Source organism: Talaromyces amestolkiae (assembly GCF_001896365.1).
Source record: "Talaromyces amestolkiae strain CIB chromosome Unknown scaffold12.1, whole genome shotgun sequence".
Taxonomy (NCBI): domain Eukaryota; kingdom Fungi; phylum Ascomycota; class Eurotiomycetes; order Eurotiales; family Trichocomaceae; genus Talaromyces; species Talaromyces amestolkiae.
The window spans coordinates 240,474-254,179 of record NW_024468048.1 but is presented as its reverse complement, the minus strand read 5'-3'; the positions used below and the strand labels follow the sequence as shown (position 1 = coordinate 254,179).

General features: G+C 44.9%; 4 protein-coding genes across 4 annotated transcripts; 3 read left to right on the top strand and 1 right to left on the bottom strand.

Moving 5' to 3' along the window:
* Positions 1-1,108: 1,108 nt before the first annotated feature.
* Positions 1,109-1,935, top strand: BHQ10_006402 (uncharacterized protein; the record flags this gene model as incomplete). Its single annotated transcript, XM_040878985.1, has 2 exons — positions 1,109-1,446; positions 1,497-1,935. 2 exons carry the CDS (start codon positions 1,109-1,111, stop codon positions 1,933-1,935), a joined length of 777 nt encoding a protein of 258 aa, XP_040734906.1.
* A 1,002-nt stretch (positions 1,936-2,937) lies between these two features.
* On the top strand, positions 2,938-6,121 carry BHQ10_006401 (uncharacterized protein; the record flags this gene model as incomplete). Its single annotated transcript, XM_040878984.1, has 7 exons — positions 2,938-3,076; positions 3,145-3,355; positions 3,400-3,506; positions 4,575-5,291; positions 5,352-5,469; positions 5,530-5,604; positions 5,686-6,121. 7 exons carry the CDS (start codon positions 2,938-2,940, stop codon positions 6,119-6,121), a joined length of 1,803 nt encoding a protein of 600 aa, XP_040734905.1.
* A 1,532-nt stretch (positions 6,122-7,653) lies between these two features.
* BHQ10_006400 (uncharacterized protein) lies at positions 7,654-8,850 on the top strand (the record flags this gene model as incomplete). The annotated part of the gene is made up of 3 exons (XM_040878983.1): positions 7,654-8,509; positions 8,573-8,760; positions 8,821-8,850. 3 exons carry the CDS (start codon positions 7,654-7,656, stop codon positions 8,848-8,850), a joined length of 1,074 nt encoding a protein of 357 aa, XP_040734904.1.
* A 249-nt stretch (positions 8,851-9,099) lies between these two features.
* BHQ10_006399 (uncharacterized protein) lies at positions 9,100-13,277 on the bottom strand (the record flags this gene model as incomplete). The annotated part of the gene is made up of 6 exons (XM_040878980.1): positions 9,100-10,519; positions 10,579-10,660; positions 11,751-12,136; positions 12,213-12,530; positions 12,586-12,833; positions 12,894-13,277. 6 exons carry the CDS (start codon positions 13,275-13,277, stop codon positions 9,100-9,102), a joined length of 2,838 nt encoding a protein of 945 aa, XP_040734903.1.
* Positions 13,278-13,706: the final 429 nt, after the last annotated feature.

Here is a 13,706-nt window from a genome sequence, read left to right as displayed (position 1 = left end):
TCTATTCTTCCCTTCTGATCATGACAGCCTGGTTTCATATGCAAACTCCTGTTCAGAGTCCCCTCTTTTTGGCGATCTTATCAGATCGAAAATTTGTTACCTTCCGTAACTTGTACAGTCTCTAGAGTTCCAATCTCGTTTTATATATCTATGATTTGATTATGTGTTTGTATGCATATATGAGATTTGATATTTCATGTTGTTCTCAGTCGTCATATAGCTCTATAATCTACTCTAAAGTTCTAGACGACAGCCTACAATTGGAATTCCACATCAATCTCGCGAAAAAATCATCGGAAAAATGACTAATGGAACATTCTGCCCAAATCAGGGATATAGTTTAGCATCCAAGAGGTCAGTCCTCAATCTATCAAGCAATCATCCTAATACGCCCAGACTTAATCCAGTATTGCAAAAGCGCCGAATCGGACTCCGAAATACAAAGAGGCTGAAACAGAAAATATTAAGGATTTTTCCTTGCATGGATGCATATCTGATGACTGGAGCGCACCAATCAACGATGCGCTCGCTGGGATGCATAGCTTTCAACTGAAACGTAATGCGAAGAGCTCGGCGCTTATTTTGGTATTCGAGGTAAACTATGTAAATGACTTACAACTACGCAGCTTAAAACTCGATTAGAATTTCCCTCCAGAAATGAGGCTGGAAGGAAGTGCATTGTGTAAAGTTGTAGCTAACTAGTAACATGAGTGGTTACGATTAAGCGTTGTGCCCTAATTGCCTATCATTTAGCGCGATGTCTAATTCTATACCAATACAACAGAAAGCGAGATCTTGAACATACGTAACGCGTTAGCGAAATAGTAGTAGATCTGTAATAAGAGTTATCGCCAGATATTGGCTTATGCCACCATTGCAGTACTAGATGTGCGGCGTAGTACCTGCTTTCCATAAAACCGATATTAGGTTGTGAAGTAGGCCAGTCATGTCAGTTTTAAGAATTACACACACAATAATGGGCTTGGCGGTCGTGTCAGGGTCTGCGGCTCGTTAATCAGACGAAGTTTTTCTCATCCTTATGTTGTCATCCCAAGACGAACACAGCTTTCTTCAATATCTCCACGAAAATCCCGCAGCAGCAGCTAAAATGAGCAATCACTATTCCTTGAAGGCCGGAAAGCCGTTGTCTTGGAGCCGGGATTGGGACGGTCTCCAAGTCGTGCATGATCAGAACGCGGATGGTCTCCAGGCCGTGGGCGATCAAACGGCGGATGGTCTTCAGGCGCTGTATAGGAATTCGAATCAGGGTTATCCCGGCTATAATTCGCCGTCACAGATTGGTACGAATGGAGAGAAGGGAGGGACGAGAAGAATATGCGGCTTAAGGGCGACGAGCTTTTGGCTTGTATGTGTTATTGTGATCCTTATTGTCGGTGGTGGAGTTGGTGGTGGGATAGGAGGGTGGTTGGCGAGTCGGAAATTAGAGTACGTCACGAAGAGCTTCCTCTGCATGTTCTGTTCTGATCTAATAACAGTTACTCAATAAGCAGCCAAACACCACCCAACACAGCTACTCCAACACCGACGAGCACAAAAACCATCTCAACAACAACATCGACGACATCAGTCTCCACCCCTGCCAGCACATCGACCTCTATATCAACAGATATCTGCCCCAGCGCCAACGGCACAACTCTCACCGAAACCCTCGGCTCATTAAAATACCGTATAATATGCGACTCCGATTTCAGCGGCAGCGGAAAGATCACGCTATCTTCAATTGTGCTAGCAACATTTGATCAATGTCTAAGTTTCTGTAATACGATGAACTATTTCCAGAGCCGGACGGATGTTGGTTGCACTTATAACGTTCAAGGTACGGGCTCGCAGACACCGGGGACGTGCTGGTGTTTGGGAGGGGAGAATAAGACTATCGTGTCGGATGTGGGGAATGTTATTGCTGTGCCTATGTGATATGTAATGTATATTCATGAGATTGAGCGTTCTGTTTTAAAGAGCATCTACACCCCTGAATAATAGCTTCTAGTGTGTTTGCTGTATATCGTACTAACCTATTGTGTTGTACATATGGCTACTCGGATCGTATAGCGAGTTGACAAATACTTAATAACATAATTCTCTTCTGGTTTTGAGAAAAATTTAGTATCTCTATTCATGCCATCAGCAATCGGCCGCGGATGAACATGATTCCTTGATGGATTGGCAGGGCAAACTGAAAAGCAGGCCACCCGCGGCCGAGATTCTACTCTAATACCTTCAGACCTAAAAGCGACTGTGTCATCAGACTCTTTATTGTTTGATCTTTCGTCTATCCTACTTCAAATGGATCGAATCACTGGTAACTTCTTATTTCATCATTTCAGTTTTATCTTTCATTTTGAAGAACGGAAGCTAAGTAGCCACCGACCATTGGTTTTGCACGTAAGGAAAACCCGCTCTCAACATAACAGAGCTTTGACTAACTGTCAGATAGGATTTTACGGTCCGGAATCTGCCGCAAAAGAGAGCCTTGAATGAGAACTCAAGCAAGCCTGTCAAGAATTCGGTTTCTTTCAACTTGTCAACCATGCTGTTCCTTCCGACCTACAACAGCCTATACTTCATCAAAGTAAACAATTCTTTGACCTTCCAATGGAATTCAAAGTAAAGTATAGCAAGGGCAAGTCGCTTAAGCCTTGCTCTTTAGATCTAAATATCAGTTATCTATTACAGTGATAACTGATGGATGATAACAACAGACATCGGAGGTTTCAACCGCGGATACGAACGTCTCAGGGCTCAAAATTTCGTTTGAAAGAGGGCTTTTACCTCTGAGCAAATCTACCACTCAGCGATCCAAACGTGGTAGCAAGGAAATTTGGTCAGGGACCGAACAAATACCCAGAGGAACCAAGTGATCCTACAGAATTCCGAACTGTAGTAGACGATTACCACAGAGCTCTCACGTCGCTCGCAATGGGCATTCTGCAAATGCTTGCCCGGACCTTAGACCTAGAGGACAATGCCTTCATCGAGTTTTGCAAGCACCTTGTTGCTGTACTTCGACTCCTGTATTACCCTCCTCAGGAGCCCGATGTAACCGAGTTAGAGCGAGGTAAGCCTCTTAATTTTGGTAATGCTGTCTTCGCTGATGATATGATCCAAGTATCAGCGCTCATACAGACTTTAGCGCTGAAGCAATATTGTTACAAGACACGACCGGCGGCCTACAAGTATGGAACAAGGTTTCTTTAGAATGGATTGATGTCACTGCTATCCCAGGAGCCTATGTAGTCAACCTAGGCAACATGATGATGCGGTGGACCAACGATCGATACTTCTCTACTTTGCATCGAGTGATCAATAAGAGCGGCAAGAAGCGTTTCAGTGTACCGTTCTTCTTTTCTGGGAACCCGGGCTAATTCGCTGCTTGCCTAGCTGCGAGAATGCTAAGGAAGGAGCGAAAAACCCTCCGATTACAGTGGGAGAATGGATGGCAGGGCGATATGCGGATACTTATGGTACATTTGAGAAGAATACTATCGGTGAGCTTTGCAAGGAAACTGAAACCTAGGAAATGAAAACTTAATCAAGCTGTGGATTTGAGAACCGAGGCACTGATTGTAGTAATTACTTGTCAAAGGGTATGTGGGTACAGATAGCAGGTTACTTACAATATCTTGTTGGAACTACGTTCAAGAATATTTGGAATGTATCTATGGTGTTTTGCTCGCAAAATATAACCATGTTAAGCAATAGAAGAAGTCCGTGAACAGGTCAATAAAAAGCTGAAATGAGGCGTCAATAGCAATCTCTCTTTATCCCAGTGTTTCCATTTTCATGGATCCAATGTGCAACAAATTAGAATCTGAGTTCACTAAAAATAGGTACACTGCATGCCAAGGTCACCGTCGATTAAGTGATATTGCCGTATGTCTATTCAGGAACCCATTCGCCGGGGTAAGGACTTTAATGATTTGTACGCTTGACTATCTTTTGAGCTGAGCTTAGTGCACAAATTTATAAGCTTTTTCAAAGTTTGACACCCAGTTTTGCGGATCTGCTCGCAGATAGAACTCTATTCGGCATGAGTCGATCTACATGTCCCACCCAACACTCTGCAAAACGAGCTAAACGATCTAATGATAGCGCTACCCCATATGGACGCGTCAACTCGGAGGCCTAAGGTTCTCTAGCTTTGTTTCTTTTGTTCCCGCCTCCGCGGTTTAGACTTAGTTGTCTTTGATACTGACGTAATATGGCTAATTAGGGATGACTTTTTGCGGAGTCCTGCTGGTCTTGGTGTTGGTTTGTAGTCTTTAAAGCCAACAGAAATTGTAGTGGCGGTGCTCAATATAGTATTATTCTGTCCATTGTAAATCACTGCTTTTTCGGCGGCGCAATGCAGAAAAAAGTATTGGTCTGTTCATATGCCTCTTAGCCTCTTTTTGCGATTGTATTTAAAGAATGTCCTTCCTGACCGAATCCTAAGATAACAGACTCATTCTTGAACATTGAACTAATCCACGGAAGTACCTAGGCAATTGAAGGAAATAATATGGTTTACATTTCTCCTCTTGTCGCCTGCGTCTGCTTGGCCACTACCATCTCAGGTTACGACATTGGCCTCAAACAATATCCCCAGGAGTCCCGTGATAGCTTCAATGTTCTCAAACACGTCGGAGGCGATGGCCCTTACATACAGCGCGAATCGTACGGAATCAGCCGCGACCCTCCAGCTTCATGCTCGGTTGATCAGATTATCATGATCAAACGTCATGGCGAGCGCTATCCGGAGGTCGAAACAGGCGCAGAATTTGAGGAGCTCTTGAAAGCCCTGTATAGCACCAACATTACCTTCACAAACGAACTTGCATTCTTGAACGACTGGACCTACTTCGTTCCCGATGACTGCTATCTTGAGGCTGAGACCACTACAGGCCCGTACGCTGGTCTAGCCGATGCGTACAATCAGGGCGCTGACTACGCCAATCGTTACGGTCACCTACTTGATGGATATAATGGTTCGGTCATCCCTATATTCACGAGTGGCTACGACCGCGTCATCAACACCGCACGTAAGTTCGGCGAGGGATTCTTTGGTTACAACTATTCTACAAGTGTCGCCCTCAATGTAATATCCGAATCAGCAAATCAAGGCGCCGACAGCCTGACACCAACCTGTAACTCTGAAAAGAACCTCACAACCTGTGCTGCCCTTACGGAAAACTTCTCCATGTTTGACTTTCCTCAATTTGATCTTGCTGCAGCCCGCATAAACAACCAGACCGGACTGAACTTGACTGGGGAATATATTCTTGGCTTAATGCGTAAGTTTTACTCATTTTCGTGTTCAATTTCATCTAACTAATTTCGTACTGATAATTTAGAACTTGCTCCCTACGAGCTTAATGCCCGAGGTTCATCACCCTGGTTCAATGTGTTTACCGCTGATGAATGGGTGGCGTTTGGATATGTCAATGACCTTATCTACTACTATTGTTATGGGTATTGCTCTATTTTTTATTCTTTCCAATGGCTGTACTAATAATGCCCACCATGAATTAGTCCCGGTGATGCGAATATGCTTGCAGTTGGTGGTGTGTATGTAAACGCCAGCCTTGCCCTGCTGAATCAGAGTCCGTATGAAGCAGGCAGCATTTACCTCAACTTGTGAACTCCCTCTCGAATCCAGAACCTTTTTGTTCGTACTAACACAGATAGTGCTCACGATGACAACATCACTCCCATCATCGCGGCTCTTGGGATCCTCACTCCAAGCTCGGACCTACCGACCGATTCCATCGCGTTCGGAAACCCATGGTCAATCGGCAACATAATGCCCATGGGTGGCCACCTCACAATTGAACGACTGAGCTGCGAGGCGACTGCTGTCTCTGATAAAGGTAGCTATGTACGCCTCGTCCTCAACGAGGCCGTCGTCCCCTACCAATCCTGCCAGTCTGGCCCGGGGTTCTCCTGCCCGCTGGCAAACTACACTGAGCTAGTCAGTGCTAGTCTGCCGAATTATGTCTCCAACTGCAACATCTCGGCTTCGTATCCGCAGCACCTGGACTTTTGGTGGAATTACAACACTTCTAACGCGCTGAACTATCCCGCGGGACCGCTTGGTTGTCAGGCCACGACGACTTTGATTTAGCTTCGACACAGGTATTTGTGTACATACTAGATAGGTGCTGAGTTTAAAATGTAGTATACAAATTTGTGAATAATCTATTTTCAAGCACTATCGAATATGTCAATTGTAAAGCCCAAGATTGCAGCATCTCTGAAAAGCCAATCCACACAAGTGTTGCCATTGAACCTGGCAGAAGGCATTCCACCAGATTCCACATGTAGCAACCAGACACAATATATAGCAAACTTAAGTCTGACAAGGCATAAAATGAGTTCATGCAAGGCTGTGTAATCTATTTTCCCTTCCACTCGAACTCGAATCCAACATCTTCAGATGGCACGGTTGGCCCACTAAGCTTGCCCTTGGGCTGACAAGCCACCGTATGCTTACTTTGTTCACGAGTGCTTATGATATGAACCGCTACCGCCATGAACACGATGTACAATCAGGGCTTGAGTTCCTAGTAGTTACTGTCTGGGACGGGACGACCCCAAGGCTAGGCAGTTATACTAAAATTCATCACACTCGTCGGCATCAACAGCATCCCGTCATCACCAGCAATTGAAGAGCCATGGACAGTCACTTCCCGCGATAATGTAGAGGCGCGCGAGAACTATACGGTAACTACAGTTCTTTCTGAATGGCTTCGACAAGATTCCGAAATGAGGGGGGTTTGCATTGTATGCGTCGGATGTGGCCGGTACATACTGTGCCGCAAGCCAGATTGGACGAAACACATTGGATGGATGTGCAGTCGAATACTGATTTGTACTTGTTGTTTCCAACCATTAATTGAACTTCCTCTACACCTGATCTTTGCCGACGAACAGCTGGTAGATACATTGGGGCTCCTGTGACGCTGAGCTGGGGATCCTTCCGAAAGAAGCAGCAGTCTAAATCTGTGGCCTGGTAGTACCCAGTATATGACTGGAGAAAAAATCAAGCAGGCTATTTTTCGTAGAATGAGCTTGGGAAGTACTATTGAAATTACACGTTCTTGAAGTTTGGAACAAGACTGACATTGTTCTTCCTGTCTTCCATCACTGATGTATATATCTGATGAGGTATCTTTCAGCTCTATTTCCTCCTAGATTTTCCATTATTTGATGTTGGAGCCGCCCTGCTAACCAATCATTTCTGTCTCTACATAGTAAAAGCATGTAAAAATTATTCGCAAATGAATTAATACACGAACAATTTGCGATAGGGAATGCTATCGTACACACCAGTGGGTAAAATGAGCATGAATGACCATCTGTGCCGCATAAAGTCTGAACAAATGAGTCGTGCGGAAATGCATCGCCACCCTAACACATGGTACAAAGAAAATATCGAAGCATGAGGCTGTAGAATACACAGCCTTGCATGAATTTATTTTATGCCTTGTCAGACTGAAATTTGCTATATATTGTGTCTGGTTGTCCGGGCTAGATAGACATTTTGAATAAAATTTTACTTTCCTACCTGACCATATAACCTTAAACTCCCAGTTACTTCTATTACCCTTTTCAACCTAGTTACAGAGTCCTATTTTCATTAAAAAAATCCACAATATGCCTCACTCCATACCGAAAGACGAGAAGACAACCCGAAATTATGTGCCATTTTGGTCTGCGGATAAACTCGCCAATACCAAGGAGATCCCGACCTATCTCTTTCGCCTTACAGCCCCTGCGACAGACGGAACAACTAATGAAACTAATGTCTGCCCACCTGCACCACGAAATAAGAACTTCCTGGACCTATCAAGCTGTGATGCAGCCAATTATCTTTATCAACACCTTAAACCGGTCAATGGACATCAGGACAGTTGCAACTTCATGAGCTGGTCGAGTTCCCTTTCTTTCCTGATCCAGTACGCTTTCTATCGATCTAGAACATGGTGGACAGATCGAAATTTCAAAGATATAAAGCTTCTTGTCATTGATACCAGGAAATTGCCAAAGGGCATATTCGCCAAAGACATGGACTTGCTCGAATTTTTAAGTTCAACATGCGAATGCAAATATCATGAGGACCTCAAATACTTCACCAGATTGCGCAAAAGCAATTATTATTTCGGAGAATATCTCACTCAGGGCACTTTAAATCTCCTTGATGGGTACTGCAAACAGGTCAATTTCGGAGAAATGGTAGGTCTGGGACTATTCGACTTGTTACCAGATGTCTTGAAAGATGAGCAGAATTGGGAAAACTGGGCGAAACCCGTCAAATCATCTCGAATCCCGTTTTTCTCGAGCAATCATGATGAAACAACATTGGAAGATGAGGTTGATGTCGCCATGTCCATCGCAAAAACGCTCTTCAGAGGTCCTTGGTCACTTCCTGTTGCTGCCATGCTTCTTGGTCTTAAGCCTCGACAGAGAAATGACCCCATTATCATCAATGGTTTCATCGACAATTATGGAGGTGGGTACCCTTTGACGAATAGTAATTGACTGCATACTAATCCTCGAGTTTGATGCCAAAAAGTGGATGACATTCGAGACACTATATCACAGGGACTCATAATCGATGGCGAAAGGTTGCCTGAAGTTAACGAATATGGTTACATCCTCAGCGAAATAGCATTGAGTGTGCTAGAGATTGATGAGCTAGAATCCTCTGATACTGATGACTCTGTCGATAACGAGTCTACAGCTGTTGATGATTTGGCTTCGGTAAGTAGTACCTCATCTTAGGTAGCACGTCTTGAGTATCAGCTAACTCATGACGTCTAGGATTTGAATAATCAACTTACTTTGAATTAATGGAAGACGGGTATAGTGGGTTCTTGATGGGGGGTATAGATGAATGTTGCTTGTTTAATCATCATCGCCACATTTTATATTAGATAGTCATTTTTGTGTCTTTTTACTTAAATAGATTTCATTTGTACACATTTCAACTCATCAACTCGAGACCAAGCCCGGATTGTAATAAAAAGTATGGGACATAATCCACATTATCTCGAGTCGAATTATTTGCCTGATCTGTGATACTAAAAATATCATAACTAGTTAGTACCTCCATCTCCAAGCCGGATTCTTCCAATCCATAGCCTGCACCTCCGCAACCGACTTGCCCTCTAACACAGAATCCACATCAATCTTCTCCCTCTTTCGATTATCCCACTTCATCCACACCAACAGACCAACACTCAGCAAGAAAGTGGCACTAGCACAAGCCAAATTCAACCCATTACCAATATGGTAATTAGGGGCATCAAAGGCCAGATAACTCCATGTACTAACCAAGCCTCCGACGTTACCGAACATGACAACGGTACCAATAGCGCCGGATCGGGCAGTGTCGGAAATCACATTTGCAGATGCATTTGCATTGCAAAGTGCGCCAAATGAGAATGCGCCAGAGGCAACGAGGAAAGTAGCTCCGTAGCGAACATGAGCATTTTCAGATCCGAGGAACATGGCATAGCCGACGATCATAAGTGGAGCAGAGATAATGAAACAAATCATGCGACGATCAAACTGCCAGCTCATGAAGGGGATGAAAAGAGTGAAGAATGCACCGACGACGTATGGAGGCACGGTGTGTAATTGTTGCGAGATGACGCTGTCGTGAGGATAGATTGTCTTGATGATAGTTGGTGCGAAGACAGCTAAGCCTTGAACGGTGACGTTGTTCAATAAAAAGATCAGGGCTGTCATTAAGGTAACGGGCGAGAAGATTCCGCGGAGAACTTTTCGGCTATCGAGGGATTCAAGGACCTCAGTTACACCGACACGCTCGGACTTGAGACGTGCGATGGCGAGGTCCTTTTCGTCTTGGGTGAGCCAGCGTGCGGTGGATGGTCGATCGGTCATGGTGAAGTATCCGATGATGGCAAGTCCACATGTGATGACGCCTTCGATGGCAAAGATCATGCGCCATGTGTGCAGACTCCCGACAGATTCGAGCTTGAGGATGGCTGATGCAAGCAGACCTCCAAAGGCGCCTGCCAGAGGAGCCATGACGATATAGCATGATAGCCGGAAGGCAAGTTCACTGCGTCTATACCATCTGGACATGTAATATGCAATGCCGGGCAGTAGACCTGCTTCAAACATACCAAGCAAGAATCTAACTCCAGACGCGGCATGTATATTATTGACAAAAGCAGTTCCGAGACTGCTAATACCGAACCCCAGGGTCAATGCCGGAATGAATTTGCCCGGGCCGATCCATTTGCAAGCAATGTTGGATGGGATTTCGAATATGATATAAGAAGTGAAGAAGATGGATAAGACAATGTTGTAATCATTTCCTTTCAAGCCGAGATCCTTCTCGAAACCAGCCAATCTGGCGTTCCCGATATTTGCACGATCAATGAAACAGAAGAGGTATAGCAAGGCAACTGTGGGGATGATAAAGAAATCGATTTTGCGCACAAGACGTCTTTCGGCAACGGCGTCGAATTCGACGAGAGGCTGACCGTATCTATTTTCCTTTTAGTAAATGGAATGAAAGGCACACTCATGGTGGGTAAGCTTTTCTACCTGTCAGTAGCTGCATGTCCTCTTTCAGCAGCATCATGAGCTTTGGCAATATGAAAGCTCTCAGGTTTATCCTCATGAGATGCTTCCCGCTCAGCATTAACAATATGAGTCTCCATTCTGTATATGATCGTATCTTAGTACTAGCTAATCAATGCTAATCACAAGACTCAAAGCCTTTGAGATCGATCAAAGCAAGGGAATATGCGTTCTATTTAAGCAACTTCGGCTTATCCGACGGATTTCACCAATAAGGTGGTTTGTCTTTGACGCCAGGCATATTCCTACTACATTCTTGAGATAAACTTAAACCAAACCCTCACCCCGAAATATACACCTATCCGACCGACTACAATTACCGAGTATCTAGMCCCGCCAATCATGACGATATGACTGGCGAGCTGCCAATCTTTGTTCTTGTCAGTTTCCGGGGATCAGACTCTGATTCACATCTCTTGGATTCGTGGTTTAGTGGTTCGCTCAATAGCAAACCAACGTTTGCGGGGAATGGTCTTTTCCCTATGGATTGTCSGAGCCACAACCAGAGCCCGAGAGCTCCCGTACTACATTTAAATTTCAGCTTTTTCACTTTCCCCGCTTGCATGGCGTTTCTTGGCCTTTGATCTAACCAATGAGTGATGATCGGAAGGAGTACAAGAATATTGTTCAGGCGGGACGGATTGAGTTGGCATATGAGCGTCCGGGGGACGCGGGGTATGGTCTAGGCCAATTAGCATTAACTTTGGCTGGTTGATACGGCGCACATGGCAGAATGCCGAGAGAGCCAAGGGACTCGGGATCAAAGCATTAAATAGAAATATATTAATTCTCTGCTATTTTATGGTGAAGACGGGTTCGGGTTCCTTGCTAGCTTCGACATCCTCCTGAGAGATGGCCCAAAGAAGTATAAGATGTATACTGAAGCTACTACCCCGAGCGATACAAAACCCAAAATTGCGAATGCCCATTTAGTGCTCAGGTTTTCAAACATCAAAATACCTATACAATATCAGCCCGCGAAAAAAAAGCAAAAAGTCGAACGGTGGGCCGAAAGACTATGTCCCGCGAGCTAGACATGCCGTTTCTGGCCACACCTGAAAGCCGGACAGGGGCGAAAAAAAAGGGGGGAGGGACAACATAATATGGATTTATACCCTGTAGAAAAATACACGTACCTATATGCACACATCCTGCCGCCAATAGCTGACTCGGGATAAGAAATGCGGCAATTGCACTGCCAGCCACATTCGGATAACTGTCAGTGATGTAGTTGAGTATACCCAACCAAACCAACGGATCCGCGACTCCCAGCACGCCGCCTGCGATCACGGGTGACCAGTAGGATACATTGCCACTAGAAGTGAATGCAAACCACAGCAGGGAGATGGGAAATCCCCATACGGTGATGAGGGAGAGTAGGAAGCGAGCTTCGGGGCGTGCAATGCCATTGTGCTGCAGGCGGTCCCGCTTGTAGAGGACTGTTTGGATGGGGACGAAGACGATGAACATTATTACTGCGCCGGCGACGAAGTTAAGGTATGTCATGTTTGCGGCGATGACCCTTATGAGTTAGTGGGAAAACTGCGTCCCGCAAGTTTTTTTTCTAGTGCCAATCGTTGGAAAAGAGGGGGACGTACGAGAGCTGATTATTCAGGACAAACACATCAAATACACCATACAGATAAAGAAACAGCAGTCCGTACATGTAGCCGTTGAGAAGCCCTAAACATGTAACGATGGGTTCCGTAAACAGAATCCGAAAACACATGGTACTCACAAACCGCATTTCCTTGAATACAGCTATCCTAGTCTCTGCAAACTCTTTTTGCCGTTGGCCAGTCTCTAGGTGTGACCTCTGTGCTTTGGAGTTCCGCATTGCTCGAGAAATCACTATTCGAGGTAGTGTCTCTGGCAGAACGACCAATATCAATACGAAAAATCCGGCAAAGATGACACTATCAGACATATAGTCAGTATAGCATGGTTCTAGCTATTCATCAAATGGCTTACTTGATCCAGAAAATCCAATCCAATCCCATATTAGGATTATTCATAATCCACACCCCAACCGCTCCACCCAAACTCGACCCCGAAGTCGAAGATACAATGAACAGCGCCAACGGCTGACTGGTATTATCCGCATTACCAAACAGATCAGCAATAGTACCAGCGACATTCGATATTGCCGTACTACAAGCGATACCAGACAGGAGCATGAATATAATCATCATAGGTAAATTGAGTGCGAGGGCACATCCCTGAAAACCACTCATCAGCACTTATCGAGAAAAAAAAATAGAGACACAGAGGGAATATACAATCTGACACAACCCATACAGCGCAACACTGCCGACATAAACCCATTTTCGTCCTCCAAGATCACTCAACGGACCCAAAAACACGGGTCCAGAGGCATTCCCAACTATGAACATCGACTGCCCGAAGGCAATGATTTGCGTTGAGCCGCCAAACTTTGCGTGTACCGACGTTTGAGCGCTGGTATATGTTGTCGAAAGGAGCATAATTGCGACTTGCAGGAGACAGTAGATTGTTGTGATGGACCATTTTTGCCATGATGGCCAATGGGAGGGGTGGTGTGGTGAGGCCGTGGAGATAAGGGCTAGAAGATCTAGGGGTGAGGATGTCCGCGGAGACTCTGGAACTTCGACGTCAATGGCGCTGTTCTTCATGTCGCTATGCATGTTTGAGATTGATGCAGATTGTGTGTCTGAAACCAGGAACCTTGGATAGTCAGATCTTTGTCGTCGATCGTCTCAATGGCTAGTGGGAAGAGATTGTGGCATAACTTTTGGCGACTCAACGACGAAAAATAAGCGCAAGACAAAGACGAATTCAATCGAGCTTCCTCAATAAACCACACGCTTACAATAGAGGATGATCTTTTATGGAGCATGCAAGCTATGCAGGTATGCACATTCCAAGCAAGGCTGGAGACTGATTGGATCGATACAGCATTGAAGTAATTTCCTGATCGGGCTATTTACTTTCCAGCCTCATTCCCAACAGGCTTCACTATCGCACAATCCTACTTATGCTTTACATCTTCTCTAAAGATAAATCACAAAATTTTCTTAGTCTGATCAAGTTTAACCAATAAACAATCAGGGCAA